Source organism: Chlorella variabilis (assembly GCF_000147415.1).
Source record: "Chlorella variabilis unplaced genomic scaffold CHLNCscaffold_3, whole genome shotgun sequence".
Lineage (NCBI taxonomy): Eukaryota > Viridiplantae > Chlorophyta > Trebouxiophyceae > Chlorellales > Chlorellaceae > Chlorella > Chlorella variabilis.
Genome location: NW_005435085.1, coordinates 96,688 through 116,341, shown reverse-complemented (window position 1 = coordinate 116,341; position 19,654 = coordinate 96,688). Strand labels below are relative to the sequence as shown.

At 63.4% G+C, this 19,654-nt stretch overlaps 6 protein-coding genes across 6 annotated transcripts; 4 read left to right on the top strand and 2 right to left on the bottom strand.

Annotated features, from left to right (window-relative positions):
• Positions 1-1,322: 1,322 nt before the first annotated feature.
• On the top strand, positions 1,323-1,747 carry CHLNCDRAFT_19532 (hypothetical protein; the record flags this gene model as incomplete). The annotated part of the gene is made up of 3 exons (XM_005850730.1): positions 1,323-1,402; positions 1,488-1,542; positions 1,655-1,747. Coding segments are annotated over 3 exons (228 nt in total), but the record flags the coding sequence as incomplete, so codon positions are not given.
• Positions 1,748-2,007: 260 nt separating this feature from the next.
• CHLNCDRAFT_55992 (hypothetical protein) lies at positions 2,008-3,996 on the bottom strand (the record flags this gene model as incomplete). Its single annotated transcript, XM_005850429.1, has 5 exons — positions 2,008-2,472; positions 2,583-2,770; positions 2,926-3,495; positions 3,679-3,786; positions 3,904-3,996. The coding sequence occupies 5 exons, from the start codon at positions 3,994-3,996 to the stop codon at positions 2,127-2,129; spliced, it is 1,305 nt and encodes a 434-aa protein (XP_005850491.1). The 3' UTR covers positions 2,008-2,126.
• A 347-nt stretch (positions 3,997-4,343) lies between these two features.
• Positions 4,344-8,602, top strand: CHLNCDRAFT_140301 (hypothetical protein; the record flags this gene model as incomplete). The annotated part of the gene is made up of 7 exons (XM_005850729.1): positions 4,344-4,433; positions 4,674-5,302; positions 5,428-5,580; positions 5,714-5,811; positions 6,436-7,445; positions 7,686-8,311; positions 8,434-8,602. 7 exons carry the CDS (start codon positions 4,344-4,346, stop codon positions 8,600-8,602), a joined length of 2,775 nt encoding a protein of 924 aa, XP_005850791.1.
• A 1,652-nt stretch (positions 8,603-10,254) lies between these two features.
• CHLNCDRAFT_140300 (hypothetical protein) lies at positions 10,255-11,032 on the top strand (the record flags this gene model as incomplete). Its single annotated transcript, XM_005850728.1, has 3 exons — positions 10,255-10,426; positions 10,542-10,625; positions 10,809-11,032. The coding sequence occupies 3 exons, from the start codon at positions 10,255-10,257 to the stop codon at positions 11,030-11,032; spliced, it is 480 nt and encodes a 159-aa protein (XP_005850790.1).
• Positions 11,033-11,154: 122 nt separating this feature from the next.
• Positions 11,155-13,679, bottom strand: CHLNCDRAFT_50146 (hypothetical protein; the record flags this gene model as incomplete). Its single annotated transcript, XM_005850428.1, has 7 exons — positions 11,155-11,276; positions 11,424-11,886; positions 12,018-12,197; positions 12,386-12,537; positions 12,751-13,198; positions 13,285-13,419; positions 13,524-13,679. The coding sequence occupies 7 exons, from the start codon at positions 13,677-13,679 to the stop codon at positions 11,155-11,157; spliced, it is 1,656 nt and encodes a 551-aa protein (XP_005850490.1).
• A 701-nt stretch (positions 13,680-14,380) lies between these two features.
• On the top strand, positions 14,381-18,642 carry CHLNCDRAFT_140298 (hypothetical protein; the record flags this gene model as incomplete). The annotated part of the gene is made up of 12 exons (XM_005850727.1): positions 14,381-14,507; positions 14,695-14,799; positions 14,976-15,457; positions 15,564-15,935; positions 16,060-16,194; positions 16,331-16,488; positions 16,623-16,836; positions 17,007-17,112; positions 17,314-17,585; positions 17,736-17,920; positions 18,060-18,330; positions 18,550-18,642. The coding sequence occupies 12 exons, from the start codon at positions 14,381-14,383 to the stop codon at positions 18,640-18,642; spliced, it is 2,520 nt and encodes an 839-aa protein (XP_005850789.1).
• Positions 18,643-19,654: the final 1,012 nt, after the last annotated feature.

Below are 19,654 nucleotides of genomic sequence, written 5' to 3'. Positions count from 1 at the left end.
GCCCCCACCTTGTCTTCCAGCCGGTCCACCATGTACTTGACGCCTGCCGCCAGCGGATTGCCCAGGACTTCCACCGCGCAGCGCTGCAGTGCCACTGCCCCAAGGGGCCCATCCACCTCCATCGCCTCGCCCTCAGCTGGCACCTCCAAGTGCGTGTTGAGGCTAGTCAGCACGCTGCCTGCATCCTGCCGCTCTGCAAACTTGCCGCCGCTGGCGGGGGTGTGGTGCTGGGTGGTGGAGGCGGGGCGTGCCTTGCTCATGTACGGCGTGATGCGCTGGCTGGGCTGCTGCGCCCCGGCGGCCGACATGTCGGCGTTCTCGCTGCCCGCGCTGGGGTCCAGATCCGTCGGCGCCATGCTGCAGGGGCGGGTGGTTTTGGGGGGCCAGGGTTGCATGGGCAACAGGCGGGGCACCAGCAGATGAGGCAGAGTGCCGGGACGAAGAACGCCCTGCATGAACTGGTGCTGCCACAGCCAGGCCGGGTCTGGCCTCTGCCAGAGGCGGCGGGCTGCAGGCACTCACTCATCCAGGCTGACGCGGTTGAAGAGATTGCTGGCGCGGGCGGTGCCTAGTGGCTGCGGCTTGTTACGCCAGGGACACTTGTCACGGAAGGCAGCCACGTCTTCGACCGTCACAGAGCCGCTGTGCAAGCCAGCGTGGGAGAGACCGATTGCATGTCGAGACACCCCCAGGTCCATGCCATGTTGTGGCTGGAGGGATCAGTCAATCGATCAATCGATCAGGGTTGCACTGCCCGCTGCCCCCACCTACCCGCCCCCAAGTCGGTGCACCAACAGGAACTTGTCAAGGGCCGCCGCCGCCTCCTTGGCACCCTTGCCATGCTGCTGCGCGATCAAGGCGAGCTCCGCAAGCACCGCAGCGTCCAGGTCTCTATAGTCAGTGCCTTTGTAGCCCAGCCATTTCTGCAGCTCGGCCTCCATCGGTGCTGCCCACACGAGCCACGGCCTGCTGGGGAGGATCGCTGATGGAGTCTGCAGGGCGTCTGTGTTCAAGCGTTCAAATAGGTTCCGCCGCCAGTACAGAGAGGGTACATCCAAGTTTTGCGCCGGCCACTACGCCGTGCGCCCGCTTCTCGCCACCATCACCATCTGCACATGCACTGCCATGATCATCCCCGTGCGGTGCGCGTCGGCTGGCATGCCCATCTCACGGTGGCGCCTTGTTTGCAGGGGAGCCTGCAGGCCAGGCGCCGGCAGCCGCGGCGCGGCAGCCCGCTGGTGGGGGCCGGGACAAGTTGGCGTGCTGGTTGCGACTAGCGGGGCGGCAGCAGAGTCACCCCTGCTCTGTCCACTGCCACTTGCAGGTGCTTTACATGTGGTAAAGTGATCGGAAACAAGTGGGAGACATACCTAGACTTGCTGCAGGCGGAGTATTCAGAAGGGTAAGTGGGGCGCTGCGCTGGAAAAGCCGTGCGCGCCCCTGCCGCACCAACGTAGCTTGCTGTGTGCACCCCCCGCGCAATTCAGGGATGCAATGGACGCGCTGGGCTTGAACCGCTACTGCTGTCGACGAATGGTCATGGTGAGGGGCACGGTTGGTCGTCCTGATGCAGCACCTGCAGCCGAGGGTGCTGATCCCGGGGCACGGGTCTGGGGCGCTGCGCCCCACACTCAACTCCCCACTGCACTTGCAGACGCACGTGGATCTGATTGAGAAGCTGCTTAACTACAATACACTGGAGCGGCAGCCAGCGCAGGGCCAGCAGCAGCAGCACAACCTGAGCTGAGTTTGTGAACAGCACGACCCAAGTTGGTTTGTAAGATTGTCTGGAAACGAGATACACTTGCGCTCATGTGCTGCGCTGTGCATCGTCCGCAGCAGAGTTGGTCGAAAAAACCGGCTCCGCGCACACTTTTTTGGTTCTCGCAAACATCATGAGGATCCCTGCAACACACCCGCTCGCATTGGGCGCAGTCGTCTTCTCCATGATCAGCAAAAGCTGCGAGCCATCACCGCGGCGAGCCCCCACTACGCATAGAGGTCAAGAAAATCATTCTGATTCAATGGTGGGGATGATGCAATGATAATAAAAAACCTTCCTGGACAAGCTGCAGAGAGAAAATGAGAGGGTGGTGCGAGGAAAAGCGAAGACCCAAGTGGACCCATCAGTCAAACTTGTCTGGACTAGACAGTCCCAGGCGCAGTGTGACGGCGCGGCGGTGGGCATCTAGGCCCTCCACCGCCGCCATTTTGGCCACAGCCGGCCCCAGCTTCTGCAACCCCTCTAGGCTCAGACTCTGTACCGTCATCTTCTTCTGAAATGAGTCCAGGGAGACGCCAGAGTACATACGCGCGTAACCGTAGGTCGGCAGCACATGGTTTGTACCCGAGGCATAATCCCCCACACTCTCAGGCGTGTAGCGCCCCAGAAACACGCTGCCCGCGTTGTCCAGTAGCGGTAGCCATGACTCCGCATCCTCCACATTCACAATCAGGTGCTCGGGGGCATACCTGCGCAGTGTGTTTTTGCAGGGGCCCAGAGGGGTAGGGGCCCAGAACCGCAATAGACCACAGTGTTGGACCCCGGAATGCTGCCAGAGCAACTGTCAGGGCAGCCATACCTGTTTGAGAAATCTGCCGCCTCCTCCTTGCTGCCCACTTGCACGATGCAGCTATGGGTGAGCGCTTGCCGCGTCGTTTCCGCACGTGGCAACAGTTCACACTGCCGCTCAACCTCGTGCTGGACTGTCTCCACATCTACCCCCGGCAGTGCCACCAGCACCGCCTGGCTGTCAGGGCCATGCTCAGCCTGCAGGCAGGCAGGGCTACGAGCAGGGTGAGGGCTGCCAAACGGGCAATCATGGTTTGGTAACTCGGCGACACAGCCACAGTGTCGAACTCTATGCCCCACATGGTTGTGCACCGACATGTTTACCAGTGCACACCCCTCACCCACCCACCCACCTGAGAGAGCAGGTCGATGGCAACATGGATAGGGTTTGCAGCCTCATCAGCGATGACCAGCACCTCGCTGGGCCCCGCCGGCATGTCAATGGCCACCATGGCCTCGCTGTTCTGCAGCAGCATCTTGGCTGCTGTCACATACTGGTTGCCGGGACCGAGGATCTTGTCCACCTTGGGGCAGCTGGCAGTGCCCCAGGCCATTGCCGCCACCGCCTGCGCGCCGCCCGCCTTGAGGATGTGGGTCACGCCAGCCTTGCGTGCGCAGTAGAGCACCTCAGGAGTGATGGTGCCATCAGGACGCGGTGGCGTGGCCAGCACAATGGTGCGGCAGCCCGCAATGGCTGCCGGTACCGCGAGCATGAGTGCGCTGGATGGCAGCACGGCGGTGCCGCCGGGCACATAGAGCCCCACAGCGCCAATGGGCCGCGATACACGCCGGCATCGCACCCCAGGCATTGTCTCAACCTCCAGTGGCGCCGAGCGTTGCGCCTCATGGAAGGTGGCGATGTTGGCATAGGCCATGTCAAAGGCAGCAGCAGTCTCAGCATCCAGGGACGGCGCAGGAAGCTCCTGCAACGGGGGGGGCGTGTTATCCAGGCAGTCAGCAGAGTCGTGAGAGCACGGATAGGACAGTGGCTGAATCCACACAGGCAGGGTCTGCCAGTCAGCTTTGCGCGGCTGCCCAGCTTGCTACCTTTGTGCAGCTGAATAATGCCACCCCTGCTAAACAGCCTGCTCCCCAAACACACGCACCTTGATCGGCACACAAACGGCGTCGAGATGAACCCGGTCGAACTTGGCAGTGTACTCCATCACCGCGTCATCCCCCCTGCTGCGCACGTTTTCCACAATAGGAGCTACCTGCACCATGATCAATGCGACAGGCGCAGGTGGTCGGCTGCAGGAACAGGGCAACCGCAGTGCAGCAGCGGCGGTGGGTGGTGCGGGTGCGGCGGCTGGTCTTGCCAGCCAACTCACCGTGCCCAGGATTGAAGAGAAATCGATCCGTGGTCTGGCTGTGACCTCCTGCAGCTGGTGCAAGTCCATGTTGTCGGCCTGGTAGACCTTCATCGTGCGGCTGGACTGCGGGGCCGCCACTGCCTGCACCCTCAGCTGTGACACACGCTGCTGGCGGCCCAGCCCAACCGGCTTGTGCTGGGTGGGGACTGCAGGCCCACAGGCGGAGACGGCAATGGACTGCATGTCAGGAGCCCTGGGGCCTGCAGCATGCAGTGTAGCACACTCGATTGCGTCAAAATGAGGGATCTGCGTGAGCGAGCACTTGCTGCACACTGTTGTGCGGCGTAGTGCTGTGCTGCTGCCGTGCAGGGCCAAGGCTGGGCGCTCCAGCCACTCCAGCCATTAAAGAGCGCTGCCTTTGGCAGCTGGGCAGCTCAGACTGCCGTCAGGCACCGAGCATGGCGCAGCAACAGAGAGAGCGGCAGGCCTATGGAGGGGCCACGCTGCAGAAGAGCGGCTTCGTGACGCTGGGGTCTGCGGCACCCAAGGTGTGTCCTACGGCCGGTAGAGGCCCCCTCCACCAGTGTGCATGACTGGCTTGCCGCCGTCTCACGCTTCATGTCCCTTCCCCACGCCTCTGCAGCGGACAAAAGCCGGCAGCAAGCTAGCAGTGCCGCGCCCAGTGAACCTGCCTTCGCTCAAAAAGGTGAGTGAGCTGTAGCAGGTGGCAGGGCCCCAAGCCCGAGTCCAGCGCTCACACAACGCCCACTGCTGGCCCCTTACTGCAGGAGAATGCGGTCAACGAGGCGAGCGCCTCGGGCGGCGGCGCCGCTGGCTGGAGCAGCGGCGGCGACGCGACCGCCGCCGACGACTCGTACCGCAACGCAGACAGCAGTGCAGGGGCCTCCTCATCCCTGGTGGAGAAAGCCAGCTGGGCAGGCCAAAGCAGTCCAGCCATGCAGGCGCAGCCTGCACCTTGGGAGCAGCCGCGGGGGCTCAACTTGCGTGAGTTCCCCTCGCTGGCAGCGGCCGCCGCAGTCCCCCAGCACCCCGCCCATCCGCACCGGCCTGGCAGCTCTGCGGCAGCCGCGGAGTCGGGGGCCTGGGATGAGGATGAGAGAGGCAGGGGCCCCACGGGTGCGGGGCAGCCGCAGAGCACTGACCGTGGTCGCAGCCGGGAAGGCGGGCGCCCACCGCTGTACGAGGACGGCTATGGTGGGGGCTACAGCAGGGGCCCGCCACCCTTTTACGGCAGGCACCGGGGCGACTTGTCGCCGCCACGCGAGCACCGCCGCTTCGATGGCGACGAGCCACCATACAGCAGATACGGTGGGGCACCGCAGCATGGTGGATACCACGGTGGTGGTGGGCATGCGGGCTGGCGGGACGACTCGTGTGACTGGCAGCGGCATGACAGGTGCGTGTGTGCTGCACTCAATTGCTGCTCTGGCTGGCTGCCTTTTATGTCTAAACGGCGGTGCTGCGAGAGATGGCCAGTCATGCACTGCTTCAGCTCCCGCCAGTACCCAGTGCCTGCTGCAGCAACCTGCTGCCGCTGTGCGTGCTGCTGCACAGGTTTGACGGCCCGCCGTCGCGGCACACGCGGCATGGGGTGCCGCCACGTGACCATGGCAGGCGCTATGGGCGGCCGCACCCTGACAACGAGGCAGACTTCCACGAGCCGCAGCCACCCAGGTGCGAGGCGCATCGTTCAGCATTGGGCACATATGCCACCGGACACGCACATGCTTTTCGCTGCTTATGCCTGCCCCAGGTAGATTGTCCATGTCTGAGCTCTTGCACTATCGGCTGCCCTGCTAGCCTGCAGGGACCGGCACTATGCCGTCGGGCGGCTTGAGCGCAGCCCGATGGGAGCCGAGCCACGCGACCCCTCCCTGTTCCCGCCTCCACCTGCTCGTGAATTTGGTAGGGAGCGTGGCATGGATGGCGACCCTGCTGAAGGGCGGCCAGCAGTCCGTGGCGAGGCTGACTTTCAGGACAGACCTCACTCGACAGGAGAACAGCGCATGCAGCCGCCACCGCCGCCACCTCGCAAGGAGTCGCCGCAGCAGCCAGCCCCAGCTCAAGCAGATCGGCCAGACAGCGCTGGCAAGAGGCATGTTGAGCAGCCTGTGGCTTCCATGCAGCCTGAGACGGCAGTAAAGTCGCCAGTGGTGCAGCCACTGCTTGAGGATCCGGCAGCAGCATCCGCACCACAGGCGACACTGCTGCAGTCACCCTCACAGCAACACAGTGCAGCAGCTACCGTGGCAGATCGGAAGGTTGGCAATGCACCTTCTCTTGAGTGCCAAGCAGCAGCAGCAGCTGAACCGCAGGCTAGCGGCGGCAAAGCAGGGCCCAGACGTGAGGCAGCGGCAGCCCCTCCTCCACCTCCTCCGCCAGCAATTCCAAAGCCGCCACCGCCGCCGCAGCAGCCATTGCGCAGCAGCGCCGTCAAGCCAGGTCTCTCATGGAAGGCGCTGGTAGCAGGAGTGCCAGATGAGCCGGTAGCCCCGGCCTCATCCTTGGTGCCATTTAGCGGTGATGCAGGTGATGCGTCTGACAAGACGGCTTCCCGAGATGGCAAGCGCAGCAGGGGCAAGAAGCAGGAGGGCAAGAAAGAGGCAGCTGCGCCTGCAGCGCAGCAGCCAGCTGTTGCCACCGCAGCCCCCACCGCAGCCGCCAAGCAGCAGCGCAGCAAGCGGGCCACCCGCGGGAAAAAAGGCAGCGGCCAGGCAGCAGAGGATGGCGTGCAGCAGCAGGAGGCAGCAGGCGACACTGCCTCCGCCACGTCCTCTGGCAGCAAGGGCCAGGCAGCCCGCTCCAGGGGTCGTGGCCGTGGCAAGGATGGAGGCGAGCAACTGTCAGCCTCCTCGGCGGCAGAGGGAGCAGAGGGGCTTGCAGCTGGCGAGCTTGCAGCTGAGCTGGTGCTAGAGGCTGTGGCTGCACCACCTGCGGCCGAGCCATTGCCAGCAGATGTGCCGGAGATGTTGAGCACAGCTGTGGGCAACTCCCTGCCCCACGGGCTTGTAGCGGCCGCAGTTGTGGGCACGGCAGCAGGTGCACAGCCTGAGGTTCCCCCGCTACAAACTGCCCCTGCCATTGGGGCGGCTACTGCCACCAGCACGGGCATGGCACCCATCATGCCTGCTGCCTTTGGGTGGAGCTCCCCACTGGCTGATGAGGTCGCCAAGCTGCAGCTGACAGCTGGCGGCTCCGCAGCGCAGCAAGATGCCAGCTTGGTGGCCCCGTTGGCGCCTGCTGCGGGCGACCAGCTGGTTGCCAACCACATGGCGCTTCTGCCCACTCTGGGCCGCGACCTGCGTGAGCCCAGCACACTGCTACAGCCCACCCAGCGGCAGCAGCAGGATGTCCTACCGATGGCTGTGGTGCCTGCAGCGGCACCTGGCATCCCCTCGTCAGCAGACCGCATGGCAGACGTCATCACTTCGCTCCCCGCTGACCTCACGCTGGACCTGGGGGCGGCAGCACCTGGCGTGCCTGGCGTGCTGGCAAGCGGCAACGCTACCTCTGGCACCGCCCCACCGGCATCTGTGCCAGTGGGCCAGCCATTTGCTTCCCCATCCCCGCCACCACCCTCTGCCTCCCCGCCGCCCTTCCCCGGCGGCCTCTTCCCCGCCACCAGCAGCTCATGGCAGGCGCAGCCACCCTCCAAGGCAAGCAGCTGTGTGTTAACCCTTTTGCGATTGCTGCCCGCCGTCTGCTTTGCAGATTGGGTTCAAATTTGCATCGAGAGCCTGACCTTGCCTGCCTCGCCTCCGCCCCGCCCCGCTCTGCAGGAGGCTGTTCAGCTGTTTGAAGGCGTGGTGGCCACCCCTGGCTTCAACTTTGGCAGCATCGCCAGCCACCACATGCAGTTTGGTGCAGTGGCCGCCGCGTTTGGGCAGCAGCAGCAGCCCTTGGGACCAGGCGGTGGTGTGGATTGGAGCAGCCCCGCACCCTCGCCCCCGCCCTTTGTGGGTGCAGGCCTGGCGCCTGCAGCGGTGTTTGGGCGCAATGCCATGTCGGCGCCCATGCAGTACGGCCACCCCATGCAGCTGCCCCCCCCGCCGGGTCTATCCATGGGCGGCCCGGGTGCTCCCTACGCTGGGCCGCCCCAGCACCAGCTCCCGCAGCAGCGGCCGCCCAACCCAGTGCAACTGGAGGATCCCGCAGCGGCGCTGCCCGATGACGTCTTTGACGTGCCCATTGCGCTGCCGCCCCAGCAGCAGCACATCGGTGGGCAGCAGGGGCAGGCCAACGGGCAGGGCCCTCGGGGCCGCGTCTTCCCAAACCGCAACAGTAGGGGGCGCAACACGCGCTATCCGCAGCCGCAGCTGCCGCAGCAGCACAGCAGCGGGTATGGGCAGCAGCATGGTGGCTACCCGCCAGCAGGCGCCGCCTTCCCGCCCCACATGGCAGGCTGGTGGGTCCTGCTGCCTCGTTGGTGCCTGCAAGGCTGCAAGGCTAGGACCATTTTCCTGCATTTAGCTACCAAGATTGTTTTTCCGCCCATCTTAAGCGCCTTATGTTGGCTGCTTGCTGCAGGCCCTCTTCGCAGGCGCCCCACTTCCTGCCACCCCAGCTTGTGGGGCCGCGCCAGCAGCAGGGCAGCAGCGGGCGCGGGCGCGGCAGGGGCCGCAACTCACAGGGAGGCAATAGAAGCAACACGGGCGGCAGGCAGATGAAGCCAGCGCCCCCACAGCAGCAGCAGTAGAGCCGATGCTCCTGGCCTGCCCTAGCCACGTGCACCAGCGCACACACACACACACTTCCGGACCGCACGCATAGCCACAGACGGCAGCATGCTGGCTCCACTTTTTCGTGCTGGTCTAAGAGTAGCACTTGTGTCGCGCACGTTTCTTGTTTGATGTGCCTTTGCGCCTGTGAGGCCTTTGAAACAAACATGATTGCTATGAGCACAGAGAAGGACCTGGAGGTGGTGCTGCAGTTACAGCTGTGCATGGGGGCGACGCCAGATTGGCCAGGTCATCCCCATCATGCTGCTTTCTAACTGGCTCCACATCTGCGGCTGCAGCCGTGGTTCTGCCAATGTCTTTTCTCGCGACTCCGCGACAGGCACTGCCGGTCAGACACACTGCGTCCGGCTAGACGATTACGACCAGGCGATGGCTGCCCTGCTGCTCGCCCTCCTCCTGCACGGAGCCCTGCACGGAGCACAGGCAGGCGATGTGGTGCTCGTCGGTCTCTCAAACAGGCGAGGAGGGGAGCGTGCGCTGCGGTCAAGGCCACAGTCTGCTGCTGACCGCCCTTGCAACTGCAGGCAGTGCAACGCGGCTGGGCGCCTGAATCTAGACGGTGAGTTACGAAACAGGCAAGTTCAATCAGCATGTTCAATCAGCTGGCGAGCGACCTGAGTTGCCACTGGCCTCTTGGCCCCGCCTGCCGCAGGCAAACATCTGGAGAAGGCCCTGCAGGACAGCCCGGGCGCCTGCTGCGCTGCCTGCAAGCTGCGTGCGGACTGCAACGTGTGGACTTGGTGCGGTTCAAAGGACGGTGGGTGCTGCTGCTGCTCAACCCCCAGAGGTGCCACAAGCTGGCAGCACCCATCTCCTGATGCTCATCTGCCTGGCAGCGCCTTGATGTGAACCACATTCTCATTGCTGCAGGATGCGACGCTGGCGGCCGTTTCCAGGAGTGTTCTCTCAAGCAGGCAAGGTTCCCAGCCCGCCCGGCTGCGAGCCCGCCCTTGGAAGCCCCATCCTGCCAGGCCTGGGTGAAACATGCGGGGGGCTGACCAGAACCCAACACTGTTGCATCCCCAGGATTATAATGTGTGGAAGTACAAGCAAGTGATCTCCAACGGCTACGGCTGGCTGTCGGGGTACATCGCCTCACGCTGCCCCTCCACCGATCCCAGTCGGCTTCTCGCCCTTCAGGCAAGTGGTACTGTGCCTCAGCAGTACCTTTGCACCCTTCACACATACTTGATTAGTGGCCGTGCCTGCAGAGGGTCTCCTTCCCATCCTTCACCAAGCAATGCCAGCCGGGCTCATCGTGCACGGCCTGTATGTGCCAGCTGTCCAATGCCATGACTGTGTCCAAGAGCAATGTCGGCGACCTCTCGCTATGTCTTCAAAACTTCCGGTGAGACCGGCTCTTGCCAAACCTTTGGCTTCGTGGCTAACATCATTAGTGCCACCCCTGCTTACAGAAATATTCTCATGTTTCCGTCGCTTCTGGGCGGCTCTTCGCTCTCCAGCACCGCCTACCAGCGTCTGCAGCAATGCCCAGTGGCAGATCCACCCTGCATCAACCAAGTGGTGCGTGCTGCTTGCTTTGGCGGTGAGGCTGGAAGGGGGGAAGCCTGCACTGATCCCGTGAGCTTTATCGCCCCTGTTGTATGCTATGCTACGCTGCCAGTCGTCCACTGTTTTTGGCACGCTGGGCCCCGCCGTGGTACCCACCTCTCCCGGCAAGGACCTGGCCTGCTTTAGCAACAAGAGTGAGCGCGACTGCGGGTTTGCCTGCGTTTCCACTAGCGGCTGCGATGGATTCATGTACGCACTGCAAGGCTCAGGTGGGCCTGGCGCGGCCAAATGGCCCATTCAATGTGGGTTCCATCAACTGTTCATTCCCAAAAGTGCACTCATGCATGGTAGCATAGCCAGTGTTGTGCGTTCTGCCCCCTGCAGGTTACTGCTGCCTCAAGTCTGGGCCTTCAGGGCAGGCAAAGCTGTCAGACAACGGCGAGCAAATGTATTTCAAGATGAAGGCAGGTGCCACGGCTGAAGATTACTTCTTCTCTCAGCGTAGCCCATGGGGCGGCGGTTCACCTGCTGCCCCCAGCACCAGCACCACTGCATCCACTCTGGCCCAGCCTGTCAGCAACTCAGCCAGTACATCTAGCCTTAGCAGTGGAACCTGCAGCCAGAAGGCCTGCAATGACACCGCGCCGCCAGCCTACTCCTGCTCCCAGCATGCGGCCTGGGGCAAGTGCCGTGAGGATTGGATGAAGCCGTACTGCAACCGATCCTGCAAGCGGTGCTCCAATTGTGGAGACACCCCGCCGCCAGCCTACTCCTGCTCCCAGCAGGCGGCCTGGGGCAAGTGCCGTGAGGATTGGATGAAGCCGTACTGCAACCGATCCTGCAAGCGGTGCGGCGACAACTGTGGTAGCAGCTGACTCCTACGCCCTTTATTTTCACACTCTGATCATCTGATACATGTATGTTTTGTACATGTTTTGTAACAAAAAAATGCAATGCCGTTCTTTACACGCGAGTCCGCCAAGTTTAAGCTGCTGAGTCATGCCGGGGGAGACGCATTCAGCTGCTCCATCAAAATTCGGTTGAGCTCTGCAGGGTTAGCGCGGCCCTTGGACTCCTTCATCACCGCCCCCACAAAAAAACCCTGCAGCTTGGGCTTGCCTGCAAACCAAGCAAATATGCGTGGTGAGGGGGGGAGAAGGGGGCCAAAAAAAAGTGGACCCAGCAAGGATGTCAAGATGAGGCACGGTGAGCAACATCCGAAGAAGCTTCCTCAGGTCCACTGGGGTCAACACAGTTGTCACCCACCTTCACGGTACTGCTGCAGCTGCTTGGGGTTGGCAGACAGGACGCCATCCACTATTGCCGCCAGCGCAGCGGGATCGCTGATCTGCACCAGACCGCGTGTCTCCACCATGGCTCGCACGCCGCTGCCGCTGCCGCCCTCGCCCGCCAACAGCGCAGGTAGCACCTCCTTGCCAATCTTGCCACTGATGGTGCCATCCTCAATCAGGCCAATCATCTCAGCCAGCGCCGTAGGCGCCATGCGCTCCGCCAGAGCATCCCACCCCAGCCGTGCCTCCTTGCAGTATGCCATCACATCGCCCATTACCCAATTGGTAGCGGGCTTGGGTGGTGCCCCTGCTGCCAGCACCGCGTCAAAATAGGCCACCACATCACGCTCGTCTGACAGCACCAGCACGTCGTACTGGCTCAGCCCCAGTGCCAGGTACCGCTCGCGCACCTGTCGCGGCAGCTCCGGCATGGAGGCCTGCAGAGGGGCCCAGGAAGGAGGGAGAACATAACAAGAGCACACTCGGGGAGCAACAGGTGTAGCAGCAAGTGGCCTTTCTCTTGTCCACACAGCGCACACCGCCACCCGTGCCCCGAGTACCACCTCACCTGTATCTCGTCCAGATACGCCTGATTCAGCACCAGGGCGGGTAGGTCTGGCTCCGGGAAGTACCGGTAGTCGGCCAGCCCCTCCTTCTTGCGCATAGAATAGGTGCACTGCTGCCCCTCATCCCACAGCCGCGTCTCCTGCACAATTGCTGCCGCCTGCCCATCCTCCAGCAGCTGAACCTGCGGACGCAGGCAAGCCAGCAGCGCAAGACATGTGATGGGGAGCAAAGGCCCACTTGTCCGCCGCAATCCGAGCCACATTTCCTGGAATCCTGTCCAACCCAATCCCTCACTGTCCTGCCGTCGCCATTTACCATGTCCTGCCACCGTTAAAGAACCCACAAACACTCAAAAAACAAACCCCGCACCTGCCGTGCAATCTCAAAATCTATGGCGCGCTGCATAGCGTTGAACGAGTTCATGTTCTTGATCTCCACCTTGGTGCCAAACGCCGCCTGCCCACGTGGGCGCACCGAAATGTTGACGTCGCACCGCATGGACCCCTCCGCCATGTTGCCATCTGCAGAGCGAGGAGGCGCCGTGGGAGTGCAGGCGTGAGTGTACGTAGCAGACAGGCAAGGAGGCGAGGGCCAGGGACGCAGAGGAGCAGCAAATGTCACAGCGGACGTAAGGTCAGCCCCACGCCTTGCCGATTGCGCATAGCTAGGTGAGTCATCCCCTTCATGGCACTCCCCGGCAGCTGCACGCCCCAGACCAAGCGCATCCCACGCACCTGAGACGCCCAGGAAGCGCATGATACGGCGTATCTCGGCACCGTATGCTGCCGCCTCGGCACCGGTGCGCATGTCTGGCTCGCTCACGATCTCCAGCAGGGGCACCCCTGCCCGGTTGTAATCCACCAGCGAATAGTCTGAACCGCTGAGGGAGGCGGCGCCGCCGTGCACCAGCTTGCCGGCATCCTCCTCAAGGTGGGCCCGCGTCACGCCGATGCGCCGCACCACGCCCTGCCCTCCCGTCTGCTCCGGTGGCACCACCACCTCTACCCACCCGCCCTCGCACAGCGGCACGTCGTACTGCGAGATCTGGTAGCCCTTGGGCAGGTCGGGGTAGAAGTACTGCTTGCGGTCAAACTTCGATTCCAGCGACACGCGTGCATTCAACGCCAGCCCTGCCAGCACCGCCTTGTGCACCATGTCACCGTTCAGCACAGGCAGTGTGCCCTGCAGCGCATGACAGCAGGAGGTGGTAGATTGGTGCCTGTAGTGCGAGGGAGGAGATATCGGGCGGCCATGTGCTGGCAACTTACCGGGTGTCCCAGGCACACGGGGCACACGTTGGAGTTGGGTTCTGCCCCAAACTCGCTGGCGCAGCTGCAGAAGGCCTTGGTTTTGGTGCCGAGCTGCACATGCGTCTCGATGCCGATCACCGCCTCGTAGGCCGCCTGCACTTGGAGCAGCGCGTGCAGCGGTTGGTCGCGGCCGAGTGGGAGCACCGCTCAGCGCATGCACGAAGCATGGCTTCATCCCAAGAACCTTAGCACTCAACTTTGTAGCGGACAGCTTGCTGCTGCTGCTGCTGCCAGCGCCGGTGGTGAGGCCGGTGGCGCTGGCGGCACATGCCACCGCCGGCCGCGAAGGTGCAGTGGGGTTGCTGCCTGCTCGCCGCCACGCCGCCACCAGCCGCAGCTGCTGCACTGCCCATAGCCCCTGGCAGGACCCCTTAACGCTGGTTCTACTGACTGCATGACCGCAATGGCGGAGGGCTAACATGCCGTGGTGCTCAACTCCAAAGATCCAACAGTAGAATGACCAATGTACCGGGACTACTGCCAGCATTGCAGGGGCCCTCGTGGCACGCCCGGGCGCGCACGCACTACAGTGGCCGAGGTCGGAAGTTTGTACAAAGCGCCGGCAACTTCCTCTGTCTGGTGATGATCAGGGCGCCAGGGCGATTTGCTATTCGATAGCACAATGGCTGCCCGTCGCAGCCCTGGCGCCTTGTGAAGGAACTCACCATCAGAAGGCGTGCCGCGGGCTGTCCATCTCCATCCAGTCATGGAGCGCCTGCAGGAGGTCAAGGCTACCCTGCAGAGGGCTCACTGCCCAGCAGTGATGGTGTTGGCTGATCAAAGCCTAGAGGCCTCTTGTCTCCTGAGGAATGGCCTGAGCCTAGCAGAACTCCTCAGGCCGTTTGGGGTCATCCGACAGCTCAACGGGACGGTGGGAGGTGGGTGGTGCCGCCTGCCCGCGACCTCCTCGCCGACGGAGCGGATTCTTACCGTTGCCACTTTGTGAAGTCACCCCCTGCCGCTGGAACGCCTGCCCGCAGTGCCAGTCAGGACACCGGCAGAGCATCCGCTGCGCCTGCACAGCTGGCGGCTGCGCTTCTACAGCGCCGAAACGATGTTCCAACCGGCACCCGAGGTGGCCGACGCATACCTGCGCGGTGTGCTGTCAGCCGCCGCAGGAGAGGACGCCAGCGTTGATGTGCCAGAGCTGCAGGAGCTGCTCGGCAGTGCAGGTGTGGCGGGTGGGTGGGCCGTTGTGTGGGCCACGCGCTCCAGAGCAACTGCCCGCTGGCTGCCTGCCTGCTGCTGGCCGGATGGTGGCGAGTCTGCAGCCAGTTGGATGTATGCCATGGATGGCCCCCCTAGCAGGTCATGCGCTGCTGAACTGCTCTCGGCTTGCTGCTGAGCCTGTTGGCTTGGTTGCTGCAGCGAGGCGAGCAGACCCGCCCACCCCTTGGTACCGTCTGTATCGCCGAGAGTTCCTGCGGCTCATGCAGTTTGGGGAGCATGAAACTCTGGACCACCCAGTGGCATGTGAGTAGTGGGGCTGGCGATGGGTTGGAATAGCGCTGTTCATAGTTGTTGGTGCAGGCCACAGAGCAATGGTGTAGTTCCCAGGTGCACGAGCAGGCAGTGGCTGTGCCCACTTACCGCCCTCATGCATGTCCCTGAGTACCACGTTATTTTAGCACTGATCCTCGTTCTCGCAGGCATCTTGGCGTTGCCCGCCGACCATGCCGGCAACCTGGCGGCAGCTTTTGCGGCATTGTGGCGTCACTCGGCGCTGCCCCCGCTGATGCAGGCCGGGGTGATGGAGTCAGCGGGGGTGCTTCGGCACTATGTGCTATTGCATGACGCAGCCAGCCAGGGGCCCGAGGTGTTAGTGGCGGCGCAAGAGAAGCTGCACCAGCTGGGCAGCACCCTGGGCACCAGTTGCCAGGTTCTCAGCATCAACAGTGGCAGCGGCGGAGGCTCACCGGTGGGCCCCCGGCTCTGGGCCGACATGCTGCACGGCTGCCTGCCGGATGGTGGCGGCGGTGAGCCCGCAGAGCGCCCCCCGGTGCCGCCTGGCGGTCTGGGTGCCTGGCTGAGCGAGGCCGATATGTCTGGCCTGGCTGGCTTTGTACACGAGCTGGCGGTGCGCTCCATCCTGCCGCACATGGAGATGCGGCTGCGGGCACTCAATGTGCAGGTGCGGCGGTGGGCATCGCAGCGACAGTTTGCCTGTCTCGGCCTGTTGCGCCCTCAGCGCTGCCCCGCACACTCGCTTGTCCTGCCCCTACTGTGCCGACCCATAGGTAACTGCCAACCGCAAAGGTCTGAAGAACCAGCTGAAGAGCTTGCTCTGGCGCAAGGGCGCTTTGGACAGTGCGTCCACCCCTGGCACACCCTCCGCCAGTGGCGGCGCTGCCGGCGCTGCCGGCGTCTCGTACGCCGGCGGCTCGGTGGAGAGCCACATGCGCCAGCTGAGCGACCTGGCGCTTATGCTGGGCGACTACGATACTGCCTCCAGTACGCTTCGCCTGCTGGCCAGCGACACCAAGGCTGACCGCGCGTACAAGGCATACGCAGGGGTGCAGGAGGCGCTGGGTGCGGCGGCGGTGCTGGCGGGGGCGCCGCCCTCTGATGCCATGGCCTCCTACAAAGAAGCGCTGCACCGCTACGCGCAGGTTGGTGGGGAGCCAAGGGTGCTGCGCATGGCAGTCAGGCACTGCAGTCACCTTGCACATGGCCAGGCCGCTCATGCTGCCACTCTGGTGCCGCCCTGCCTGCCTGCCCCGCCCCGCCCTGCAGCTGAGCCAAGCCAATCCGCGCAACCGGGAGGGTGCGCGGTATGCCACGCGGTCTGTGCTTCTGTTGGCAGCATACTTGCAGGCATTAGGCCAGTACGGCGAGGCCACAGCTGCTTTGATGAAAGCCCATTTCCAGGTGGCGCAGGGCGGATAGGGTGGCAGGGTGGGCGCCAGTGTCAATGCAAAGCATACCCAATTTGGCTGCCTGCTCACATGAGCATTTGTGCGCCCACTCGCCTGCACTGCCCCCATGCTGCGTGCCCTTGTGGCAGGAGGAGAACCTGCGTGCGGGGCTGCTGCTGGAGCAAGCAGCCTACTGCCTGCTGTCACACCAACCGCCCCACACACGCAAGTTTGCCTTCCATCTCGTGCTGGCGGGCCTGCGTTTTGACATGTGCGAGCAGAAGCAGCTGAGCACGAGGGCATACACGTGAGTAGGACAGCACTGGGCATGTCTGAGCAGTTTGTACTGGCCGTGTTGCTGCATGGCTTCCCTGACCTGCACACAGCAAAGGAACGTGTGTTGTGGGCTCATCTGTCCCCTGGCCCATGCTCTGTTGGCAGACAGGTGCTGGGTGTGTACTCAGGACGACAGTGGTCCCTGATTGAGGAGCACCTCCATGATGCACTTGGGCGGCAGGCGCGGGAGGGTGATGACGCGACAGGCGCAGTGCGCCATTTCATGGCCATGCTCGTGTGCCCCTCCAACAACCTGTATTGCCAGCAACTCTACCTCACGCAGTTTATGGATGCACTGCGCACGGCGCAGGCACAGCTGGTGGGTGCTGGCAGTGTGGCTGAGCATCAAGGGGGATGGCTTGGGAGCCTGTGTTGGTCTGTTGAACGGGCGGGTGCGATTGGTGGTCAAGCAGCCTTGGTTTGGCCCGGTCAGTGGCCAGCTGCCTGCCTCTACGTGCCACTTTCTGCTGTGCTCGTTATCTCCTGCAGGGCTTCGCGCTGCCGCTTGAGCTGCCGCTGCCAGAAGTCAACTGCGAGCGGGTGACGGTTGCAGCACGATGGGCAGACCTGCTACAGTGGCGTGGAGGCGCGGCAGGTGCCAAGTGAGGCATGGAAGGCGCTCGATGTGGCTCTCCATCCCTCCCTGGAGGCTCACCCCAGTGGCACCTGGCTGGAAGGTATGCAGGCAGCTGGAAGGCCCAGGAAGCGCACCAAGACCTGGCCCCCTCCCTTCCAATTTCCACTTTGCGTGCGGTCCACTGAACTGCTTGCTTGGGTGCAACTCTTGTGCTTGCAGGCGGCAGCCGCATGCGGCTGGCAGAGGCAGAAGAGAATCAGAGGTCGTGCTGCGTGGGCGAGGCAGTGGGACTAGACGTGGAGCTGCACAACCCGCTGCAGCTGGACTTGCATGTTACCCACCTGCGTCTGGCCTGCACTTGGGACCCCGCCACCTCATCCTCGGGTGCTGGCATGTTGGCGAGCGGCAGCAGTGCCAGTCGCAGCCCGGATGGCAGCTTAGTGCCGGCGCCGAGTGAGGGTGGCGGGCAGCAGCAGCAGCCAGGCTTCCAGGTGGGCTGCCCAGCGCTGCACACTGCTCCCTACCGTTTCACTTTACCTGCCTTTCCTTCTTCCATTCCTGCGTTCCGCTTCCTGCTGGCATTTTTGCTGCCTGCAGTGTGTTCAAGCTGGCTGACCCTCCACCCCCACCCCATGTTGCAGGTTCACGAGGACAACGTGACGCTGCAGGGCGGAAAGCGTGTGATTGTGCACTTGCGCGTTGTGCCACTGAAGCCAGGCAGCCTGCACCTGCACGGCCTCGCCTGGCTGCTCAACGGCACCGCTCATGGCCAGGCGGCCTTCCACATACCCCGACCCATCTCACGCAAGCCTGGCAGTAGCAGCAAGTGAGTGCGACAATGCCGGCCCGCTGCCACATGCTGGCATGTCGGAAGCCTGTGCGGCCATCCATGGTCCTGCATTCAGCTCATATGTCCCTTCTTGCTGCTGTGGGTGATGCGCAACCCCCACTCCTGATGCTTCCAGGGTGCTCCTCGATGCCGATCGGCCCGCCCCCGGTGGCATGTCCTTCCGCGTGCTGCCCCCCATGCCGCGATTGGAGGTCAGCGTCACGGGTTTGCCGGCAGCAGTGCTAGCGGGGGAGGTGGTGTGCTGCAGCATGCGGCTGAAGAACAGCGGGGCCATGACCCTACAGCATTTGTCCATGGCGGCAGCAGGGACCGCAGGCATCTTCCTCGGTGGCGGCCCAGCAGCCGGTTCTGGAAATGGCAGTGACGGCATCGGCAGCGACGGCATTGTAACTTCAGTCAGCCCCAACCAGGAGCAGCGGCAGCAGCCTATTAGCTCGCCTGTCCATGCAACTCCCGCCGCTTTAGGGTGTGTCAGCAGCGCCACTGTTGCAATGGTTAGCAGCCCTCCCGCCCACCTCAACAGTCGGCGCAGCAGCTTCAGCAGCCCCCGCAGCAGCCTCGGTGGCTGCCTTACAGAGCCTGTGCCGGCCCCCACCTTCCGTCAGGGTGTCGCTGTCTACATGCTGCCCAATGTGCGGCTGGGTGTGGGCCAAGAACTCACGCTTCCAGTCTGGTTCAGGTTCGCGGCATTGGGATAATGCTCTTGATTGGCTCCTGCTGTGTTGGCCGAACAGTGATGTCGCCTTGCGAAATGCGAGGACGCTGCAGTGCCTTCCATGCTCCTGAATGCTATCAAAGCCCAGCCTTATTTCCTATTTTGCAGGGCGCCACAGGCGGGTGCGGCACATTTGGTGGTGGCATGGCGGTACGAGCCACTGGTGCGGCTCGATGCCCTGGCATACCGCACAGCACGTTATGCTCAAGCGGTGCAGGCACTGCCGTTGCTGTACCTGTCTTGCCGCCTGGTAGCAGGGGTGGCTGGCTCTGCGCCGGGCGGGTGCCTGTTGCAGGCGCAGCTACACAACCTGTCGTCCGAGTCCGTGTTGGTCACTGGGTTGAGCTGCCATAGCAGCAGCTGGCAGCTGTGCAATGCCGACAGCCTAGATGGCAGTCGCAGCGGCAGCGGTGATGGTGGCGGCAGCCTGCCAATTGCACCAGATGCATCTGCTGCCATGCATCGCCTGTTGGTACCTGGTGAGGATGCGTCAGCAGGCGTAGATGGGGCAGCGACAGGGGCCATCATGACGGCAGCTGAGGCTGGGCTGCTCCAGGTCAGCAGGCACGTGGCAGCAGCAGCCCCAGTCACCCCTAAGCATTTGCAGCCTCCAGCCCAGCAGCAGCAGCGACAGCATCCATCGCCGCAACAGCGCCCAAAGCAGCATACGCAGGATGGCGCAGAAGGGATGGATGTGGTTGTGCTTTGGCAGGCAGACGGCAAGGATGGTGCAGCTCCGCGCCGTGGCTTCTGTTGCTTGCACAACCAGAGGTGTGTGTGATTGTGACTGGTTGACCATTTGCTGCACGCTCTGGTGCTCTGCAATGAGGTGGCAACATTTGCTTGTCCAGCCTTCACTTCATTCACTTTACTTCATGTACATCCCGCCTGTTGCAGGCTCCACACCGCGCCAGCCATTGATGCCCGATTGCGAGGGCCTGTCAGCCTAGCTCACAACTTTGGCGTGGCGCCGCTGTGCGTGCTGCCCCTGACCC